Source organism: Pleurodeles waltl, chromosome 6, assembly GCF_031143425.1.
Source record: "Pleurodeles waltl isolate 20211129_DDA chromosome 6, aPleWal1.hap1.20221129, whole genome shotgun sequence".
Classification (NCBI taxonomy): Eukaryota; Metazoa; Chordata; class Amphibia; order Caudata; family Salamandridae; genus Pleurodeles; species Pleurodeles waltl.
In genome coordinates this window covers 1,699,746,172-1,699,770,562 of record NC_090445.1, presented here as the reverse complement: position 1 = coordinate 1,699,770,562, position 24,391 = coordinate 1,699,746,172, and the positions used below count along the sequence as shown (strand labels likewise).

Below are 24,391 nucleotides of genomic sequence, written 5' to 3'. Positions count from 1 at the left end.
AGAGGTAAACCGTCCACTTCCAGAGGTTCCTCTCATTCAAATAAACAGTGACTTTCTCACCATCCTCACAGAGCACACATCTCCTGTGGGAGGAAGACTGGTATAAGTCTATCCACAATGGCACAACATCACTACAGATCAGTGGGTTCTCTCAATTATCCAACTGGGCTATTGCTTAGAACTCATTTCCATGCCACCAAACATTCCTTCTTGTTCACACAAACTTATTCAGGAGCATCTCACTCTATTACAACAAGAGGTACAATCACTACTGCTCAAAGGAGCAATAGAAACAGTACCTATATCCCAAAAACGATCCGGAGTATATTCACTATACTTCCTCATACCAAACAAAGATGGTATTCTCAGACCAATCTTAGATCTCAGACCCCTAAATCTATACATACTGTCAGAACACTTCTATATGGTCACTCTACAGGACGTCATTCCCTTATTACAAAAACAGGATAATATGACAGCATTAGACTTCAAGGATGCTTATTTCCACATCCGCATACATCCAGCACATCGAAAGTATCTAAGATTTGTTGTAGCAGGAAAACACTACCAGTTCAAAGTGCTACCATTTGGGGTAACAACAGCACCAAGGGTGTTCACCAAATGTTTAGCGGTAGTTGCAGCGTTCTCAGGAGACAACTCATATATGTCTTCCCATATCTCGGCGACTGGCTTATAAAAGCCAGCACACTTCAAATGTGTCAACAACATACACAGTACACCACAAACATCCAACAAAATCTAGGATTCACCATCAATTACCAAAAATCCCATCTGCAACCATCACAGATACAATCGTACTTAAGGGCAATTCTAAACACTCAATCAGCATTGGAATACCCAAACCCAGTAAGGATTCAAGCATTTCATAGTCTCATATCGCAACTACAATACAACCACATTTATGCAGTGAAGTTGGTGATTAAACTATTATGCATGATCCCTTCATGCATAGCAATACTACCCAATGCCTGGCTCCAAATGAGACCACTACAACAATATATCTCTCAACAATGGTCTCAGGCACACGGTCAGATGCAGGATCTCAGACTCACCGCTCTCTGCAATGGTGGAATTCCACCAACCTATCAAAAGGACTGTCCTTTCAGGATCCTGTACCTCAGACCATAATCACGACAGATGCATCAATGACATGTTGGGGAGCTCATCTCAACAACCTCACTATACAGGGGAAATAGGACTCAATCCAACAAACTTATCACATAAACCACTTGGAATTACTAGCAGTATTCCTATAGCTCAAAGCTTATCAGACACAAATCACACACAAAATAGTTATAATAAGGACAGACAATATGACCACAATGTATTATCTGCAAAAACTGGGGGACACATTCATCACAATTGTCGCTTCTAGTGCAGACAATTTGGAAATGGGCAATTCACTATCACATTCAGTTAATGGCAGAGTATATCCCAGGGATACACAATCAACTAGCAGACCTCTTAGGCATGACGCAATAACAAATACACAAATGAGAGATTCACACACAAGTGATTCAACAATACTTGCAAATGTGGGAACACCAGAAAATAGACCTTTTTGCTTCAAAAGAAAATGCAAATGGCAAAGCTTTGTATCCAGGTACCCACACCCTCAATCCAAGGGCAATGCTCCATGGATGAACTGGCCAGGGACATTTGCTTACACTTTTCCACCTCTCCCACTAATTCCCTTTCTGATCAAAAAGATGAAACAAACCTCACTCACCATGATACTCATAGTTCCCATGTGGGCATGTCAACATTGGTACACCATACTATTAGACCTGTCTGTAGTACCACACCTCAAACTATCAAACAAACCAAACCTGTTAACTCAAAGGAGAGGTCAAATCAGACATCCAAATCCCAGTCTACTCAACCTTGTGATTTGGCTCTTGATGTCATAGAGTTTGGTTACTTACAGCTTCCATCAGAATGTATGGATACTGTAAAAGAAGCACGCAACCCACAACTAGACAATGTTAGGCAGCAAAATGGAAACGTTTTGTCTGGTATTGTCATCCTAAAAACATTGACCCACTTCAAGCATCAAAACAAGATATTGTTTGCCTGTTGCTACATTTACAAAAAGTAAATCTTGCATATTCCGCTATTAGAATCCATTTAACAGCAATACCTGCTTACCTCCAAAACAGACAACATACTTCCCTTTTTAGGATTCCTGTTATAAAGGCTTTTATGGAGGGTCTTAGAAGGGTTACTCCACCTAGAGCTCAACCAGCCCCTGTGTGGAATTTCAATATTGTACTCACCAGACTTATGGGGCCACCTTTTTAACCCATGCATTCTTGCCATCTTCAGTTTTTATTATGGAAGGTTGTTTTCTTGGTAGCAATCACTTCTTTAAGGAGAGTTAGAGAAATTCAAGAGGTTGCATTCTTTAGAGGAACCTTTCTTTCAAATTCACAAAAATAAAATAGTTCTTAGGACAAACCCAAAATTCCTACCAAAAGTGGTTTCACCTTTTCAAATCAATCAATCAGTGGAATTGCCAGTCTTCTTTCTACAGCCGGATTCAGTTGCTGAAAGAGCTCTTCACACCCTTGATGTTAAAAGAGCTCTCATGTACTATATAGACAGAACTAAAGATTTCATAAAATCCAAACAACTCTTTGTGGCCTTTCAACAGCCTTACAAAGATAATCCCATTAAAAAAAATTGCTTAACACGATTAATAGTCAAATGTATACAAACTTGCTATCTTAAAGCTAAAAGACAGTTACCAGTAACTCCTAAAGTTCACTCCACTAGAAAGAAAGCGTCTTCAATGTCATTCTTAGGCAATATACCAATGGTAGACATATGTAAAGCAGCCACATGGTCTACACCACACACATTTACTAAACACTACTGTGTGGATGTATTATCTCACCAACAAGCAAATGTTGGACAGACAGTGCTTAGAACACTGTTTCAAACTACTACAACTCCTACAGGCTAACCGCAGCTTCCTTTTAGGAGGGGACTGCTTTTCAGTCTATGCAAAGCATGTGTATCTACAGCTACACATGCCATTGAACGGAAAATGTTACTTGCCCAGTAGATATCTGTTCGTGGCATGTAGTGCATTAGATTTACATGCACTCTCCCTCCTCCCCGGAAGCCTGTGGCTGTTGTAGTGCTATATATTGTAAATATGTTAAAGAACAATGAAGTGGGTTGTGCACCACCATCAATTATAAAAATATAAATAATAATTCAGAAGAGTCACAATTTGTTGAACATATAATAACGTGGATTTTCGTAGATTTCTTCCAGAAAGTTTATTTGGTCAGAGATACTTGATGCCACAATAGATTTATTGAACGTGCTGCGTACTTAGCTTACATGGCGGGAGGCAATGCGACCGGGCCCGTCCTTCCACTTTTTCTGACTTGGAAAATCCGGCCGGTTATAAAATACTCTGCAACTGTATAATTTACGTTCTTTGAATCTTCGTTCGTGTTTTACACTTATTTTACAAATGACCCTTGACCCCATATTGGAACTTACTACTCGCCCTGAAGAAGCCCAAGTATATAGGGCCAAACGCGTTGGCTGCTGGGTTGTTTCTCTTTATAAATCTATTGTGGCATCAAGTATCTCTGACCAAATAAACTTTCTGGAAGAAATCTACGAAAATCCACGTTATTATATGTTCAACAAATTGGGACTCTTCTGAATTATTATTTATATTTTTATAATTGATGGTGGTGCACAACCCACTTCATTGTTCTTTAATATTTGGGGCGTTTTAACTCACCCCTTTGGTTCCTTTGTGCAGTAGGAACTTTGTTGGTAGTGCACACTACACTCTACTGTATTATGTGTCATTTATGTACATTGTGAGTATTCAGAAACTACTAGGGATTGATGCATTCCTCCTTTGGGGTTACTGCACTTGGTTTTGATTTAGATATTGTAAATATGTATATACATTGCATGGCCATCTCATTTAGTTACTATATATGTCCATATACACTTGTACATCCTTGTACACTCTTTACTTCACCCTCCTGTGGAAAAACAATCTAACAAAGGACTTGATGCCCATGCGCACTATCACCAAGAGAAGGAGTCACTTGATCTTGTGACTCGAAAACCTTCTTAGAAGAAACACAACTTGTAACACTCCGAACACAACACTAGATGGTGGACTTATGTAAAGCATGTGAATCTGCAGCACTACATGCTGTGAACAGATGTCTACTTGGTAAGTAACATTTTCCTTCTGTGGAGATAGACGACGCAGTAAGGAAATGGAAGATTGTTTCTTAGTATTTCTCAAAGGCCAACTATGTTATACTATGCCCCACCACCCTCAAAGACTGCACACATGCGGCCCCCATTTATTTTTAATTTCTATAGTTTTCACACTATAGGAAGTAGCAGAATTTAAAGAAAAAACAGAACTGAGTGAACGAATTACGTTTTAGGACCACAACATTTTGGAACGATATCATGCTGCAAATAAATATCAGAGAACATATTGACTACCAAACATCGTTAAGGTAAGTATACATAGATAAGTATAGGTTTAATATACTTAACTTGTATGTACTGTGACGGTATATTTATCTTTAAGTTATGCGGATGTGTGTATACTACCCTGTGGGTTCAAAACATTGTGGTTGTTGATATTTTGTCTATGATATATTTGTAGCATGATATTTATGTCCACAATATTCTGACATAAAACCCTCCTCACACCTGAGCTGGGAAACTTTCAGCTCTCTAAGAGAGGCCAGGTCTTACTTAAATGGATAGGTTGGAGGTGTTTTGCCTGCCACTGGAAAGCCATCTCAACATCTCAAGGGGTACCATGAGAGGCATACCTGGTGTTAAATCTGTAATTATTACCCCGGTCCAATGGCTTCTCTTCTTTTTCATAGGTGGGAAGTAGTGGAGTTGGCTCCCTGTACTGCCACTTGTGGTGGTGGTACTGTGCAGCTCTTGGTGCGCTGTGTGAAGACAGAGGGTGAGCTGACATGGCCTGTGCCTCACTCCAAGTGCAGCCGTATCCCTCGGCCTAGCTCCACAAAAGTGTGTAATGCCGAGCCATGCCCCGTCAGGTAAGGTTACTTCCAGGACATGATTATAAATTGCCAAACATGGATCAGTGTTATTGAGGGTTGCATTTATAGGTCTTGCTATCTCACTGTTGTAGCAGGTTTTACTGTGTACAGGCCAGGCCCTGCTGCCAACCACTTTAAGCACTCTACCTGCGACCCACTCCCATTAAGCAGCCAACACGCACCACCCACGACCTTCGCGAAGAAAGACCTGCAGCCTATCCCTGTAAGCACCCAACCCCATGCCAAGCAGGGCCTTTGACCATGCCTGCCTGGGGGTAGGCCGTAGGGCCTGGCCACAGGAAAAGACAAGGGGGCAGGGTAGGAATACCCTGACCTCCTAGCCTTGGTGCTCGGGTACCCCTGGGACCCTGCCAGGGCAAAAAAGCATTAAAAAAGAAATTCACTGGAAATTGCAGTGGACTTGCGAATTGTCTCCTTCGCTTGTTTATGATATAGCCCCTTGGTGGGCCAGGTGCAGGGGCATGTAGGCATATAAAAAATGGAGGGGGGCGCACGCAAACCCCCTCCTAAAGCTTTTTCAAACTGCTGGACGGATTTATACTAAATTTGGTAGAAAGGTAGCATTTGGTCCAGAAAGCATGATTTTTCTTTTTTGGGGTAAATCTGTTCTGTAGTGTTTTAGATATCAAAGGAAAACCAAATTTGTATATCTAGAGGCGTGAAGGCTTTGTGAATCCTCCTAATATCCTGCAGAGATCTGATTGGTTGTCAACACTTCAACTAGAAAGTGTTGGCAGCCATTTTGAGAAAATAAAATTAATAGGGGAGTCCTGGAGACCCCCACCGGCCCTGTGTACCATCACCTCCCCAGGGTCGGGCCCACCTCCTCCACAGGGCTACAATTCTTAAAACTACCGGGGGCTGCATGGGTCCCCCCTGGGCCCCGGGGACCACCACCACCTCCCCGCGGCTACAATAACATTAAAGGAGGGTGTCTGCATGGACCCTCAGCCCTGGGGACCACCACCTTCCCAGAGCCACATCAAGAGAAGAAGGGGGGCGAAAGACCCCCTCGTGGAGCCATTTATGGCCCTGGCTCCTGCCACCTCCGGAGGTGCCTACCCTCAGGAGGTTGCTGTTTGCTTGGCGGGAGCTGACATCCTCCGCCAAGCAAAAGCAAACACTCCGCTTTCAGCAAGTGGGAGCTTTAAAAATGCTCCCAGTTGCTAAAAGTGGAGTTTTGAAAACATTGCTCCCACACTCAGGGAGCTGCTATTTGCAATTCCAGCTTCCGGAGGTGCCGGGAGCCAGTGAGACCGCAAAACCTTGAGGCTTCCCCTGCGGTCCCCATAAGTGTTTACTGGGTGCCCTAGGTAGGGTCAAGCCAACTATAAATACATGGCCGGGCCCTGGGGGATGGGGTTCTGGGGCCACAATCAGGCTAGGGAGGGGGCTACGTGCCCCCCCTCCCTTTTTAAAAAAAGTATTGGTCCTGGGGAGGTGGTAGTCCTGGGGAGCTGGAGGGTCCATGCGGCCCCCCCTAAAAATAATTTAGAAATAGTCCTGTGGAAGTGGTGTTCCCTGGGACCTGGAGGGATCCTTGTGCTCCCCCCCTAAAAATAATTTTAAAATAGCCTCAGGGAGGTGGTGGTCCCCAGGGTCCGTGGGGTCCTTGCAGCCCCCCTATAAATAATTAAAAAATAGCCCCGGGGAGGTGGTGGTCCTGGGCCTGTGAGGTCCTTGTGGCCCCCCATATATTTTTTTAATGTTGTCCTGGGGAGGTGGTGGTCCCCGGGATTTGAGGAGCATGTGCTTCTCCACTAAGTTTTTTTATTATGTAGCCCTGGGGAGGTGGTGGTCCCCTGGGCCCAGGGGGTCCATGCACTCCCTATGTATTTATTTATTGTTGCCGCAGGGAGGTGGTGGCCCCTGCGGCCCCATGGGGGTCTATGTGGCCCCTCAACAATATTTATTAGGTTGCCCCAAGTGGTGGTCTCTGGGGCCTGTGCCGCCCTCCTAAATATATATAGTTGATGTTTACCCCTTAAAGCTCCCAACCCCTTTGGCTGTGTATGGTGTGGGGTTTGGAGCTAAAAGGGTGTTGACCGCAAGTCCTAGCCGCAGGCTAGACATGTGGCCAACTCCTGTGGCGCATGGCCGAAGTCGAGCGTGGTGTGGTTATAGGGAGTTGGCCACAGAGCCTGGCCAAAGGCCGTACGTGGCATGGGGTTGAATGGTTATAGGGAGGGTGGCTGCAGGGCCTGGCCAAAGGCCCAGTCCCACCGTGCACGTCTGAAAGCTGTGTGTAGTGCGGGGTTTGTTGTTATTTGGGGGTAATAATGATTAGCCCCAGTAAATCGTATAAAGGAGACTTTCTAAAGAAAGAGGAGATATTGCAATTAGCAGGAAAATGTGACTATCTGGGAGTAAGTCTACACAATTTTGATTCTTGGAAGTCACATATACAAAAAACTGAACTGACTTTATTACACAGTGCATCTGCAGTATCCAAGAAATATAAAACAGCTACCCCCAGCTCGGTTACTCCTTCGATCGAGGTTTACAAGGCTAAGGCTCAGGCTGTGGCCCTTTACGGGGTGGATATATGGGGGGCAGGAAATACCAGTGGCCTAACAGTCAAATAAAATAATTTCATGAGATATTTAAGCTGCCCAAGAATACCCCAGTTGTTTCCCTGTTCTTTGGCACAGAGTTAAAAAGGATCAGTGATTTAGCCTCATTGGGGGCCAGATGTAGCAAAAAAACAAATTGCGAGTTGCAATTTGCGAGTCCTTCCGACTCGCAAATTGCAACTCGCAATTTGGTATGCAGAACGGTGTCTCAGACACCGTCTGCAAGTCGCTATGGGGTCGCAAAGACCCACCTCATTAATATTAATGAGGTGGGTCGCAAATTGCGGCCCCATAGTGACTATGGGCACTCGCTAACATGGAGGCCTGCTGTAGTCAGCAGACCTCCATGTTCGTGACTGCTTATCAATAAAGCAGTTTTTTTTTTTAAGTGTAGCCCGTTTTCCTTAAAGGAAAACGAGCTGCACTTAAAAAAAATCCGAAACCTTTAGTTTCGGAATTTTTTCAGGGCAGGTAGTGGTCCCTTGGACCACTACCTGCCCTGAAAAAATATTTTGTGGTCCATTCACAAAGGGGAAGGGGTCCCATGGGGACCCCTTCCAATTTGCGAGTGGGTCACCATCCACTTCAAGTGGATGGTAACTGCGACTCCATTTGCGACCGCATACGCGGTCGCAAATGGAATTGCATACCACTGCGAATCGCAAATAGGAAGGGAACCCCCGTTCCTATTTGCGATTCGGAAATGCATTTTGCGAGTCGGTCCCGACTCGCAAAATGCATTTCTGCATAGGAAACTCCGGTTTGCGACTCGCAAACGAAAATTTTTGCCGTTTGCGAGTCGCAAACAGTTTCCTACATCTGGCCCTAAGACCAGTACTCTTCAGGGCAGGTTTGTGATTGACTCCTGAATTCATAACCTACATGCTCGCCACAGAATTGGAATTGCAATCTTATCCCCTGGTTCCGTCATATCAAAGCACTCTTTAGCGATCTAGGGCTGAGCATATATAATGTAATAATCCCACATTGATAAATAATGATACCAAAATGCAGATCAAGGAGGCATATTGGGAAGGCAGGAACATTTGTGTCACTGCAGCGCCAAAGCAGGTGGACTAGCTGCCCCGGGACTTTCTATGGATGCCAATGTACCACCCCCTGCTCAAACAATATACATAGAAGTTAGGTTGGGCACACTGCAAGTAAACGAGTTCACAAGCAATTGGAAGATAAATTTGGAAAGGTCACCGCATCGCACACTTTGTAACTACGCTACTGGGGATGTGGGGCACAGACTGTTTTCCTGTCAAGCATATGCAAGTCCAAAGCGGTCCTTGATCAGACCTCTCTATAATGCTGGCATCCCGAATACTTCGGACTAACAGTACCCTCCGATAGTTATAAGTCTTAGTGGTTACCTGCTTTCTGTCTGGATAATAAGGAAATCCAAGGGTATGGTCGTGTAAATCAAACAAATGGACCCACACCTTCTTTGTAAACAGCAAAATGCCATTGCATTACTCCGATGTTCCAAGTGTCTTTTAAATATCATGTAAATGTAACCTTTTTAAGCTTTATGAAGCTTTAACAGCTTTCCATTTCATTTAGGTGGTAAATCCAAGTTTTTTTTCGAGCCCTGCAGTTGTAAATTGATTATGTTTTATTATATCTGTGATGTGTATAGGCTTAGTCCCGAAATGAACAAAATGAAGAACACACACTTCTCATGAAAGGAGACCTTTCCTCAGAAAATGCGCCTTTGTTGGTTGTTGTAGTTTTTGAGATATAAGAATTTCAAAACAGTTGTTGAGTGGGTGAATATTTTTGCTATTTGGGATTTGTGAATTCTCTGCAGCAAACTTAAAAAAATATTTAATGGACGAAGAAGCCCTATCGCTTGCCGTCCTTTTCAGATCTGTGTTTCTAAAGTTGGTACTGTGGATCTGGGTGATCTGATTGGCTGCCACAGGAGAAATATTGCGGTGGCCAATTCAGGACACAGTACACTGTCCCTGCTTCTTGTACAATAAAAGCAAGGGGCCATATCATGGGGCAGGATAGGCGCATAGTGGTGGGTGCACTGAAAGTGGAACCCATTGAGTTAATTAAAAAAATTAAATAATTAATGGCATCTGTTTGAGATGTCATCATTGATGTAATTTAAACCTGTCATGAGTGATGTAATATGAGAGGTCATGGGGGTGTAGTTTACAGTTAGCTCAGTAAACTATAACTGGTGAATGTCATTGTTTTTTTGTTGCTTAAACATAACATAACTGTAATTGTTACTTTGTTCAATGAATATCTATCTTTACTCTCTTTCTATATGTGTGTGTGTGTGTTTATGTATAATTATTTCATTTTTTTTTATTTATTTTTTATTTCGATGGAGTCTCCCAAAATCCCCCTTTTGTTTTTTACTTTTATCCTCCCTTCGCCTCTAACCTCTGCCTACCTCAAAGAAGTTGTAATCTCATTATATTTTTGCTCCATCGTTACCCGGATCTCTGATAAGGGCGGGGAAGTGTTGTGCATTTTTGCAGGCCTCTTGTAATGACAGTCCTTGCTAATCCCTTTATTAGATAGGGTGCTTGAATCACCTCTTGGATGGTTTTCTTTGCTTACCGCAGGTGGCTTTACAAAGCAGACTCGTGCAGTGTGAGCTGTGGGGGAGGCGTGATGAGGGGTCTTCTGTACTGCGCCAGGCTGAATAAGGAGCAGGAGGGAGAGGAGGAGATTGTGCCAGACACTCAGTGCCACGGACTTCCGCTGCCAGAGGCGCGGCCACCATGTAACCTACAGCCTTGTCCGGCACGGTGAGTCCACCTGATTCCAGCCCTAGCGTGGCAGCGCTTGAATCTGTTTTTGGTTTCTATCAAGCCTGGAAATGTACAGGCGAATGTAACTAAGTTCCATCCATGGCACCTGGTGTTAAGAAGTCGCTACAGGTAGCATTGTGTTGTATGAAGCTGTACGTACAGATACATTCATGTGAATGCAAGCCTCAGTAAGGGTGTATTTGGGTCCACAGTGAGGAGAGGAATCACAGGGTACCAAAAAGATCAGGTGACCTTGGATACCGATTAAGGGCCTGATTTAGATATTGGCGGATGAATTACAATGTCACAACCGTGACAGATATCCTGTCCGCTGAAATCTACATCCTATACAACATAATGGGATTTAGATTTCCGCAGACTGGCTATCCGTCACCGTTGTGACCGAGTATCCCCTTCGCCACAGAGTGAGGTTCGATTTCTTGGGGGCACAGTTATTTCAAGGATATTCTTGTGGGGAAATTCTGACTTAAAATTTGCCAGGGGTAAGGAAATACCCTAGAATCTGTTGATGGTGAATTCAGGGCGGACGGCATTATGGCTGTGACAAACTGCCTGATTCTGTAAATGTTTGTCTGCAGAGTGCAACATACCCAGGTCTACAAAGGCTTGGTGAAGAAGACGTACAATAATCTGAACCTAAAACTTAAATTACAAAAATAGAATGTGAGTGTCAACAATATGCAAATCAAGTGTAAACAGATAAGTAGATAGTAGAGTTCTGCATTAAAAAGTTCATATATTTCTGGAGCACCTTCTCTATCCCTCAAGGTTCTAAAATAAAAGCATAATCATTGTAAGATTAAAATTAAAGCAGATACAAGTAAAAGCAATCCATACTCAAAAGTAAGCTTTTCCTTGAGAAGGAAGGCCCCTTAATGACCTATTAATGCCCATTGTCAAATGACATGAAACATAGGGCCTGATTACGAGTCTGACGGTCTCAAGACCACCAGACTCGCGGTGGTAGTCGGACTGCCGTGGCTGTGGTGCTCCAACTGCCACATTACGACCCTGGTGGTCTGACCACCAGGGGACCGCCGTCTCTGATGGGATGACGGTGGTCTTGGTAGTGACCAGCCAGGGTGGAGCTAAAGTCAACGTCGCCCTGCTGACTACAATCTTGTTCTCCGCCAGCCTTTTTGTCATGAAAAGGCTGGTGGCGAACAAGCGCAGGGGGCCACAGAGGGGCCCCTGCACTGCCCATGCCCATTCCAATGACGTGGGCAGTGCAGGGGTCCCCCTGCCTAGAACCCTTGAAATGTGGACTGTCTGCTGGTGCACCCTGCTTGCGTCAGCATTGCCGCTGGTTCAGTTATGAGCCGGGGACAATGCTGGTGGGGAGCCTGCCAGCACCGTGGCGGTCTCCTCGTTGGGAGTTTGATGGTCTCATAATGACCTCCATAGTCTGTATTACTTGTAATTTGAATTGTAAAGTGCAAGCAGGGTTGAGTCTACTGCATCCACAACAAGGTGACGGATGGACTGCTTGAATTAATCTCAGCCACTGGCAATTGTTCTGGCCGCATTCAAGTCCACCATTTTTCGCACCCAACATACCAATGCAGACAAAGCCCACCTTATGCACATCGGTATTAATCCTTCTCATGGGAGCAGTCCGTCCCAAACTGCCAGGCAAAGCCCTCTCCAGAAGGGACCACAGGCAACCCCCGGATCAGTTTTGCCATACTTGTGGCTTGTCAACACAGTGTAGCTTGAGTCCTATGGAACAGTGAGCACGGGACGCATGTCTGAGCTTACTTGTCACACTTAAGGTATCAATAATAAGGTGACGGATGGAATGTTTAATTCATGCATTCCGTCCATCACTTTGCATACTTCAGTGCAACCAGTAAACACAGACGTGGGTCCTACTGGAGCCAAGATGCACCCAATTATTGAGCCCCAATCAGGGTGAAACCAGTCTTGGGTTGCTTGTGTTCAGATTCACCAGGACCTGGCCTGGCAGTTTGGGTTGCACAAATTTGCATATAGCGGGGCCAAACTTAGGTGGCCTGGTGTGCAAAATTACAATGGACTGGGATTCAAAGCCCCTAGTACTACGTGTATGCCCAGGCATGGATCCCAAGCTCACTTAGCCCCTAAAGAGCCCCAGCCAGGGCAGAACATATCTTGGGTTGCTTATGTTCCGTTCAGGGCCTGGCAGTTTTGGCTGGACTGCTGCTACTGGAGCAGGGCCAACACTGATTTGCATTTGGCTGGGAACAAACCTTCTGAAGTTGCATGGTGTGCAGAATAATGATAGGCAGGGAAGTGGCCCTGAGTAATTACCAGTGGCTGAGATTAACTAACCATCACCTTTTGTTATACTTCAGTGCAGGACTGAATGAACATTTGTATTTACTCTCCTCTCCAGACAGAGATAGACAACTGTGAACTTAGGACTTGTTAACATTTTCGTGCAACTGTGTAGAAATCAATTGGTTTTAAAGGCTGGTGTAAAAAATACAAACCTGAAACTAAATGTATGGCTGTGTATATATAGTTGCCATGTTTGTGGTCATGCATGTGTTATGAGTATGATTGCTTGTGTTTGTTGGGTTAAAACAATGAAATATTTGTATTATTTTTGTTTGTCCCAGTGAACGGAGTAAAGATGATACTCTGAGGTACAGAGTAAGCATGGGTGAAGTGGCGTGCAGCATGGGGATGGACCTCCTGCTTTGCAGAGTAAGGGTGGATGAGCTGGAGTACACATTACGGGAAGGTAGTCTAGAGCACAGAATAAGGACAGGTACTCTAGGGTGGGCATGAACCATGGTTAATCTGGGTGCAGAGTAATGGTGGGTTCCCTGCAGGACAGAGGGGCAAATGGACACATGAGCCACAGTCTGAGTAAGGGTGGCCAACTTGGGATATACAGCTAGGCTGGAACTAAGTGGTACAGAGAAAAGGTGTGAAACCCAAAACACACACTGAGGGTGTGTAAGCCTGGGTAAACTGAGCTATAGTGTAAAAATGAGTAACACTGAATACAGAGCATCAAAGGGTAACATGAGGTACACTAACAGAATAGATGATTTACTTTGATCACCGAGAAAGGATGGAGTGCCTATGGTGTGGATGATGATAGTAACCCATAGCTTAGAGTGAGGATGGGAGACCTGGAGTTCAGGGTGAAGATCGGTGTACTGTAGAAGACAGTGAGGATGGAGATTCTTGGGTATCAAGCAGAGGATAGAGTGTGAACTACTTGCAAATGGTTCAGAGACTGGTTCGGCAGTAGATGACGGACAAACTGAGACAGAGGCTGCCGAAATCACACATAACGCTTAGCACAAGAGTGTGGGCATGTGCGGGTGTAAGGGAAAGAAGTGCAGTGCACTTTGAAAACTAGACTAGGATGGCACAGATATAAGTTGGCACACGCCAAGCCTAGAGCTAAACCCGTTGAATTGAATACACAGATGAACAGAGAAAGGTTCCTACAGACAAGGCTTGGTACTGAATGACGTTCATCAGCACTCATGAAGTTTGCCAAGCTTTGTGCACATAAAGTTGTCTCTAATACAGTTGGTGCAGGTGAATATGAAACCAATGAGATTGGCACATATGGTGGTTGGCATAGATAGTGGGTTGGATCAGAAAGTGAGTTGTGTAGATGATAATTTGAATATATGCTGACCGTCACAGGTGTTGGTTGGCCGATACAGCACAAGACACTCATGGGGAATGGAAAATGTGGCATGAATTCAGATGGATCTGAACAAAATGTAGGATGCTGCAGATGTTGGTCAGTGGTTCATATTGTAATACATACATGGTGACCAGCACTCTTAGTGGTTGGTATAGATTGGCTTGCAGAAGAATCTACACAGTTGGTGGATAGTTCAGATGGCAATCAGCGCAGAGTTGTCACATAGCGGTCTGTTGCTCACAAGAGTATGTTTTTCTATTCTTTTATTGGATTAGGTGGACTGTTATAGACATTGGCGTGTGCTCTGCACCATGTGGCTACGGCACTGCCCAACAGAGGGTTGCCTGTGTCCAGTTTGAGAAAGGCGTGGAGTCAGAAGTGGATCACGAATTGTGCCCTTCCACAGACCGCCCTCCAGCAATCATCCCCTGCAGCGCAGGTCTTTGCTTCTATGGCTGGGACGTCAGCAAATGGGGCGAGGTATCGAACAACGCAAGCTTTGCATTAATCCATGTTTATTCTACTTCACCTGTTCTACTAAAATCCGAGTACTGAATTCACCTTTCTCTAATTCCACCAACTCAAGGCATCCTTTTTTCCACTTCTAGATCTTCTGTCTTGTATAACTATCCTCCTTACCCTCCTGGATTTATCTTCTCAACAGTTTAAATTTTGATACCTCATATTCATTCCTGCTTTTTCCTCTTTTTTCAAGTTCTTATTTTAAATCCTGCCTGTGGAGGGATCTTTTCAGCTGGGCTAATAGCTGCAGTTAATTTCATGCTGCATTCTCTGATGTTGTGCAGTGGTTTCATCGATTCATTGTACTTTGCGTGTTATTTCTTAGATAACATTGGCATTTGTATAACATAATGTATGTTCTCCAGAAGGTGACTTACTAAGCATCCCTGGGTTGTCTCGGAGTGTGCTTCCACTTTGGACTAGGCCAGTGGTTCCCAACCTGTCAGCCGGGGACCCCTGGAGGTCTGCGAAGCCTCCACAGGGGGTCCGCGGCTGCTTAAAAAATTTAATAATATTAGGTCCCAGCTATCAGTAATGACTCCTTGGGGGTCCCCGTGTTCCAATAATGATTCAGTGGGGGTCCCCGGGCTGCAGTACTGATAAAATGGGGGTCCACAGAAGTCAAAAGGTTGGGAACCACTGGACTAGGCTGTTGTGAATGTGCATTGCCAAACAGCACTGGGAGACACACTGACAGGGTCAGAGAGTGCGTTGGTGTGGGACAAGGGCAGAACCTAATGATCACTCTTGTGCCAGTGGATGACTCGAAGCCAGGTGTTTGGTTCATGTGTGCAGTGGTATTAGTTTGAGCCTTGGGCTGTTTCTTGGACCAGGAGGTGTTATGTTGTTTTGGCAGCTTGGATTGAAGTCTTACAGGCTTTGATGTCTGTTTCCTAAAGGCCCCTAGGTAGGAAATGCAATGCCAAGGGTGGCTATGGCCCTAAGGCCCACCCTGATTCACTCCAAAAACAGGTGATGCACATTTTACGTGCACAAATGCCCTAGGGGCATGTGCATTCCATGTAACTTAAAAAAATTCATTTTGGGTGCGTTTTTACAAATTGCCCATGGTTACCATCGACTCGAAGTTGATGATAATTGCATTTCCTAGATGTCATTTTGCATTTAGGAAATACTTTGTACACGTGCTAAGGGAATCGCAAATAGGAAATCTCTATTTGCAATTTCCTATTTGGGGATTGCAAAATGCGATTTCTATTGGGTAGAAATTGCATCTTGCTATTCCCTAAATGCATTTGTACATATGGAAAGGCCATTTAGCATTTCTTAACCGTCTTAAATTACAATTCGGTCCGTTAAGAAATGCTAAATGCTTTCATACATCTGGCCCACAATGGTTTACCAGTCGCCAGAAAAAGTACTGCATACTGTCTGTTCAGGTGCTAAATGTCCCTACCTAAGAGTAACAGGCTGAGGGTATGTAAGTGCTCAATATGTCCCTTCAGGAGCGACAAAGGGCAGTCCTCAGATGTACTCATCAAAACCCATGGGGAGAGCGGCTTTTAAGGAGCTGTGATGGTGAGCTAGGTCTCATGACTGGCACGTAACCTGCTCCGTACGACTATCTCATCTGTGTTACCAAGAATACAGTGTCAGTCTCTTTGATTCTGCTCCAGGCTGTGCTTGCCGACCATTTGCTACAAAAGATACCAGGCTTCTTCTGAAGCATTGAATGAGTCTACATCATTTGGGATTGATGAACCACAAGACCGTATATTAACAGGTTATTGTTATGCCTCAATATAAGTATTTATCTAAAAAGAACGATAACACTCACCCACTGCTAGTGGCATGCTTCATCGTCAAGTTCCTCCTCACCACAGCTCCTTAGGCTGTCTCACATGAGAACAGTTACTGATTAACTATGGAAAAGTTTACTAGAGGTTCTAAAAGTAAACCATGACCATTAACAAAATGCATCAGGGATGGTATTGACATTTTAACTGTTTATGATCTCCCTGTTGCATGATTAAAATCATAATTCAGTAGATATTATGTCATGCATCCCTCTGGTGTCATCGACATGTTTCTGCACTCTCTAAAGCCCTACCTGTGTCTGAGGCACTCATCAGGGCAGGTACGTAGCTTAATTGATCCCTACCAATTTGTAATAGGTGTTGTTACTTCAGTAGGATGGGGTTAGGATGAGAAGAAAGAGTCCAATTTATCTTGTGTGCTGTACAAGAGAAACATTGTCTTGCCTTTCTTGGTCGTTTGCCCTTTATATGATCAAAAAAGACAGAGGTCCCACTTATCACATTATTACACTTAGGTCAAGCGACCCAGAAAAGAGGGGCAATTTTTCCTCAGTTGTACAGAACACCACTGTTTGTATTGTATGGAAAGTGTTTTGTGTAACTTTTTTACTTGAAGAACCAATAAGAGACATGAGTCCAAAATATTGATGGCAGAAACTCTTCTTCCTTTGTGAGATAAGTGTGTGTTCATAGTTTCTTCATTATCCACATGTAAAGATCTCTGTTTCGGAACAGTTCATTTTTCAGGTGGTTGGTCAGCATCTGTTTCTCAATGACATGGAGTTTTGCTGATTCTGGTTCCTCCAGGGTTTGCGGTTTTATGATAATTGGTGTGTCATCAACATAGCTGTATCAAGTTAGTTTGAAGGAAAAACATGAATTTGATTTCCGGTGATGATGTCAGAGAAATGCTGAACAGGAATGGAGAGATAATTGAGCTTTGGGAACTCTGGACTCTGTGGTGAAAGAGGTTGAGTTGAACGGGATAGTCATACAATGCTATGGCTGTGTTGGAGACGAGAAGATTCAGCCTAGGATCCTACAGATGGAGGATTACAGAACGATGTTGGGAGAATAAGGAAATGTGCGCCTAGCAGAGTGAGAGACTGCAGAAGAAAGTTGTATAAAGGGAAGAATGGGAGTGATTGAGACACTCTGAAGACTACTACCCATTCCACTGACCTTAGTAATGCTTAATTCAAGATCTCATATTCTCAGTAGTGGAATATTTTATATTAGAACATTCAAACGTTGGCAGCTCCATTGAAAACAATTGAGTGCTCCGGGCTTTTACTGGCTGGTAAAAGCCCGCAGCGCCAACATTCCGAATTCCATTCGGCTCGGGCCTTTAACACGGGAGCGGGCCTTTAATAGCCGGTAGAGCCCACTACGGCGGGTTCTAAGGCTATATTCTAATTGTTAACAACAAAATCATTGTTGTTACACATTTAGGGCCCAATTACGAAACTGGCAGTCCTTGGACCGTCAGACTCGCGGTGGCAGTCGGACTGCCACATTATGAGGTTGGCGGGCAGATCCGCCAACCTACCGTTGTGCCCACCAGGATTCTAGATCCGGTGGGCTGACAGCGGTGCTGGTTGTAATCATCCAGGGGCCCTACTGAATACAACCTTGTTCTCCACCAGCCTTTTCATGGCGGGTCCACCGTCATGAAAAGGCTGGCGGAGAACAAGTGCAGGGGGGTCCCTGCTCAGCACCCTTCAAATGCGCACTGTCTGCAGTGCAAACAGTGCACATTTGAAGATTGCTGGTACCCCCTGCGTGTGGCAACATTGCCGCTAGCTCTGTTATGAGCCAGCGACAGTGCTGCTGCACCTTTACCATTGAGCTGACGGCAGAAACCTTGGTTTGCGCTGGTCAGCCCAGTGAGATAGTTGTAAAGGGGCCAGTGGGGAGGTCGCCGGCACCGGGGTTACCTCCCCTTCGTCAGTTTGGTGGATGGATGTTTCTGTTCGCCAAACTCATAATCAGCCCCTTAAAAGAGACTTCTAATAAGCAATGGAAAAAACAAGAGGTCTTGCTCATTTTGGGTGCATGCCTGTTATTGTGTGATATGTCTGAATCCAATAACAGAAAGCTGAGAGAAGCACAAAATAACAATCTGGTGGCAAACTACGAGAAGCACAGGAATTTAGTTCACCAGTTTTTAGTCATGCCCTTATTTTCATCGGCCATCTCTAGGAGAAAGGATTCTTCATTACGTGTCTTAGGCCACACGCCTTTTAAGGGCCTCCCGCCACAATTTTGTCATCCCTCTTAAAGCCCTGGGTGACTCAGAATTACCAGCTGAGGCCTCAGAAGGCAGAGGTGGTTCACAGGTGCGGGCCCCAAGCAGCTAGAATCAGGAACAAGCAGGTAATGCCACGTTTGAAACACAGCCGCTGACATGTTGTCCACTTCCCCTCAGCCACCACCCATTCTCTGAGGAATGCTGCCTCAGTGATTTTCAATTTTCAAAAAACACTATGGCGGTCATTCTGACCACGGTGGGCGGCGGTTGCCGCCCGCCATGCGGTCACCGGCAAATGGCCGCTCCACGGTCAGAAGACCGCGGATGTCATTCTGGCTTTCCCGCTGGGCCGGCGGGGGGCGACCGCCAAAAGAGCGCCCGCCGGCCCAAGCGGGAAAGGCCCTGCAACAATGAAGCCGGCTCCGAATGGAGCCGGCGGAGATGCAGGGGTGCGACGGGTGCAGTTGCACCCGTCGCGATTTTCACTGTCTGCTAGGCAGACAGTGAAAATCTTTATGGGGCCCTGTTAGGGGGGCCCTGCACTGCCCATGCCAGTGGCATGGGCAGTGCAGGGGCCCCAGGGGCCCCACGACACCCGTTCCTGCCATCCTGTTCCTGGCAGTAAAAACCGCCAGAAACAGGATGGCGGGATGGGGGTTGGAATCTCCATGGCGGCGCTGCTTGCAGCGCCGCCATGGAGATTCAGCCCATGCAGGGGAAATCCGGCGGGAAACCGCCGGATCCCCTTTTCTGACCGCGGCTTTACCGGCCTGGTCAGAATGGGCTGGGAACCACCGCCAGCCTGTTGGCGGTGCTTCCGTGGTCCCCGGCCCTGGCGGTCTTGGACCGCCAGGGTCGGAATGACCCCCTATTTTTATTTTAATAACTTGAAATAGTTCAAGATGAACAAGTAATCTTGGTAATGCACAGTGTTAAGAGTTGTAACACTTATGGGATCTTTTTAAGAAGGAGCAGGCCAGCTGCCCTATTGCTGCAGCGATTGTCTACAACACCTTGGCATCAAATGCCCACCGAGTCAAGACTTCGACGCTACATGGAAAAGACGAGTGCATGAAAGATGGAAGAGAGACGGGTGCATAAAAGATGGAAGGTGGAGGGCACGAAAGAGGCGGGTGCTTGAAAGACGAAAGAGGTGGGTGCATGAAAGATAAAAGACAGGTGCATGAAAGATGAAAGAGGTGGGTGCATGGCAGATAAAAGACTGGTGCATGAAAGATGAAAGAGGTGGGTGCATAAAAGATAAAAGACAGGTGCATGAAAGATGGAAGAGGTGGGTGCATGAAAGATGGAAGCGACAAGGGCATGAAAGATGAAAGAGGTGAGTGCATGAAAGATGGGAAAGACAGGTGCATGAAAGATAAAAGACAGGTGCATGAAAGATAAAAGACAGGTGCATGAAAGACGAAAGAGGTGGGTGCATGAAAGATAAAAGACAGGTGCATGAATGATGGGACAGACATGGGGAATGAAAGATGGAAGAGACAAGGGAATGAAAGATGAAAGAGGTGGGTGCATGAAAGATAAAAGACAGGTGCATGAAAGATGGACGAGATGGGTGCCTGAAAGATGGAGGCGACAAGGGCATGAAAGATGTCCCTGTGAACGCCAACATTCGAAACCAAGCTTTCATTATATTCCACTCTATTGATTACATCACTCAGCTACGGAGTCTGTTCGGAGCCAAAAGTGTTCCATCATAAAACTTGTAAGACACCTCCCAGTCTGTTAAATGAAAAATTACAGTTTAAACAAAAATCTGTATAAATACATTTGTGTGTATATATATGTTCGATGGCATGTGTAGCTGCAGATACACATGCTGTGCACATCCCGCCATCTGGTGTTGGGCTCGGAGTGTAACAAGTTGTTTTTCTTCGAAGAAGTCTTTTCGAGTCACGAGATCGAGGGACTCCTCCCATTTCGGCTCCATTGTTGTTCGATGGCATGTTTAGCTGCAGATACACATGCTGTGCATTATCCTGCCATCTAGTGTTGGGCTCGGAGTGTTACAAGTTGTTTTTCTTCGAATAAGTCTTTTCGAGCCACGAGACCGAGGGACTCCTCCCTTTCGGCTCCATTGCGCATGGGCGTCGACTCCATCTTAGATTGTTTTCTTTCCGCCATCGGGTTCGGACGTGTTCCTCTTCGCTCCGTATTTAGAATCGGGAAAGTTAGCTAAATATCGAAAATTCGACGATATTGTTCGCGCTCAGTACCGGTTTAGTGTTAGCGTATCGACACCGATAGTAGAAGCGCTCCGGCGGCCCTTCGGGCTTCCGACTTCATCCATCGACAAAACTAATGGACCGGACCCCCTTCCGCTTCTGTCCGAAGTGCCACTCGAAGTATCCTTATACAGACCAACACTTGGTCTGTAATCTGTGTCTATCACCAGAACACAGGGAGGATACTTGTGAGGCCTGTCGGGCGTTTCGATCTAAAAAGACTCTACGGGATCGAAGAGCCAGAAGACTACAAATGGCGTTGACACCGATAGAACAACTCGCCGTCGAAGAGGAGGAAAGAATTTCCATCCGGGGGACGGACTCAGACGATTCCGAAAGTGAGCTACCCACGACGATGCAGAAAACAGTGAGTAAAACTGCCCCGTCCAAGACTCACACAAAGATCGCTAAGGCCAAGGGGATGCCACCGCCAGCAGGCCATGGCTTAACCCATCTAAAAGAGGGTGACCAAACATCGGCACCGAAAAAGGCCAAAGACTTGCCGAAGACATCCGACTCCGGTCGAGATTCAGGCACCGAATGATCTCGACACCGAGAGTTCGACTCACCCAAGGTGAGGAAAGTAACGTCGGAACCGAAAAATACTTTATCAGAAGCATCGGTACCGAAAAAAGCGGCTTCGGAGCCGAAAAGAAGCTCTTACACAGAAGAGCAAGGACTTTCCAGCCAAATGCATGAACACAGATTTGAGCAGGAAATAAGTATGGGGGAACCAGACCATACCCAAAGGAGGTTGCATATCCAGAAAGAGACTGGAAAAATACAAACTCTTCCTCCAATTAAAACCAAAAGAAAGCTGGCATTTCATGAGTCAGAAATGCAGCCGAAGGCAAAGGTGGCAAACGATAAAACCCCACCACCAAGGTTTTCGCCACAACCTTCTCCACTACACTCACCACAGCTGTCCCCGGTAACAACACCTCCAATGCAGTCACCTACTCATACAGGGATGACACAGGATGATCCGGATGCATGGGAAGTATATGATGCTCCAGTATCAGACAACATCCCAGATTGTTACCCAACAAGGCTGTCACCTCCAGAGGACAGTACTGCATATACGCAGGTCCTATCAAGGGCAGCTACGTTCCACAACGTAGCAATGCATTCAGAGCCAATAGAGGATGATTTCCTATTTAACACCTTGGCATCCACCCACACTTCATACCAGAGTCTGCCAATGCCCCCGGGCATGCTCAAGCACGCAAAACAGGTCTTCCAAGACCCAGTTAAGGGAAGGGCTATTACGCCTAGGGTGGAGAAAAAATACAAACCTTCCCCGACTGACCCAGTGTTTATAACACAGCAGCTTACACCAGACTCTGTGGTTGTAAGAGCAGCAAGAAAGAGGGCTAACTCTCAATCGTCAGGAGACGCACCACCGCCTGACAAAGAGAGTAGGAAGTTTGATGCAGTGGGCAAACGTGTGGCAGCACAGGCAGCCAATCAATGGCGGATCGCAAACTCACAAGCCCTGCTGGCTCGCTACGACAGGGCACACTGGGACGAGATGCAACACATTATACAGCACTTGCCCAAAGAACATCAAAAACGTGCCCAACAGGTTGTGGAAGAAGGACAAGCAATATCCAACAACCAAATAAGATCCGCATTAGACTCAGCAGACACAGCAGCACGAACAGTCAACACTGCGGAAACCATTCGTAGGCATGCATGGTTACGAAGCTCCGGCTTTAAACCAGAAATCCAACAAGCTGTGTTAAACATGCCTTTTAACCAGGAACAATTGTTTGGGCCGGAAGTGGACACTGCAATTGAAAAATTAAAGAAGGACACGGACACGGCCAAAGCCATGGGCTCGCTGTACTCTCCACAGAGCAGAGGCACATTTAGAAAGCCACAATTTAGAGGGGGGTTTCGAATGCAAACACCAGAGCCTTCCTATCAACAGATGCTTCCATGATGGGGTGGGGAGCACACCTCAACAAGGACAGCATACAGGGACAATGGGACAATCAACAAAAACAATTCCACATAAACCATTTAGAACTGTTGGCAGTGTTTCTAGCATTAAAAGCATTTCAACCACTAATAGCCCACAAACACATTCTTGTCAAGACCGACAACATGACAACAATGTATTATCTCAACAAACAAGGAGGGACACACTCGTCACAACTGTGTCTCTTAGCCCAAAAATTTTAGCATTGGGCAATTCACAATCACATTCGCCTAATAGCACAATACATCCCAGGCATTCAGAAACAGTTGGCTGACAATCTCAGTCGAGATCATCAATCTCAATCTCAGTCGAGATCATCAGCAAACATATGAATGGGAAATTCATCCCCAGATCCTACAGGATTACTTCCAACGCTGGGGAACACCAAAAATAGACCTATTCACAACAAAGGAAAACGCAAAATGCCAACACTTCGCGTCCAGGTACCCACACCCTCAATCCAAGGGCAATGCGTTATGGATCAGTTGGTCAGGGATATTTGCTTACGCTTTTCCCCATCTCCCACTCATTCCTTATCTGGTCAACAAACTAAGTCAAAACAAACTCAAACTAATTCTCATAGCACCAACCTGGGCTCGCCAACTGTGGTACACAACACTACAGGACCTATCTGTAGTACCTCACATCAAATTACCAAACAGGCCAGATCTGTTAACTCAACGCAAACAACAGATCAGACACCCGAATCCAGCATCGCTCAATCTAGCAATCTTGCTCCTGAAGTCTTAGAATTTGGGCACTTAGACCTTACACAAGAATGTATGGAGGTCATTAAACAAGCTAGAAAACCTACTATAAGACATTGTTACGCAAACAGATGGAAAATATTTGTTCATTACTGCCACAATAATCAAATTCAAACACTACATGCTTCCGCAAAGGACACTGTAAGCTATTTATTACACTTACAAAAGTCTAAGCTAGCATTCTCTTCAATTAAAATACATCTCACAGCAATATCTGCCTATCTGCAGATTACAGAGTCAACATCGCTTTTTAGAATCCCAGTCATCAAAGCATTTATGGAGGGATTAAAAAGAATCATACCCCTGAGAACACCACCAGTACCTTCGTGGAACCTTAATATTGTATTAACACGACTCATGGGACCACCATTTGAACCTATGCACTCTTGTGAAATGCAATACTTAACTTGGAAAGTAGCCTTTCTAATAGCTATCACATCACTTAGAAGAGTAAGTGAGATACAAGCATTTACTATACAAGAACCCTTTATACAAATACATAAACATAAAGTTGTTCTCCGTACAAATCCCAAATTCCTACCAAAGGTTATATCACCATTCCACCTAAACCAAAGAGTGGAACTCCCAGTCTTCTTTCCACAACCAGACTCAGTAGCCGAAAGAGCCTTACATACATTAGACATAAAAAGAGCACTAATGTATTACATTGACAGAACAAAACAATTTCGTAAAA

The 24,391-nt window shown here is 45.2% G+C and overlaps 1 protein-coding gene across 4 annotated transcripts in view; it reads left to right on the top strand.

Annotated features, from left to right (window-relative positions):
• The window catches only part of ADAMTS13 (ADAM metallopeptidase with thrombospondin type 1 motif 13), a 177,071-nt gene that overhangs the window by 116,772 nt on the left and 35,908 nt on the right, over positions 1-24,391 (top strand). For all 4 annotated transcript variants that reach the window (XM_069241794.1, XM_069241792.1, XM_069241795.1 and 1 more), the window contains exons 24-26: positions 4,917-5,096; positions 10,285-10,470; positions 14,425-14,629. In XM_069241794.1, coding sequence (XP_069097895.1) covers positions 4,917-5,096; positions 10,285-10,470; positions 14,425-14,629 — 571 coding nt within the window. The remainder of the gene's footprint in view (positions 1-4,916; positions 5,097-10,284; positions 10,471-14,424; positions 14,630-24,391) is intronic.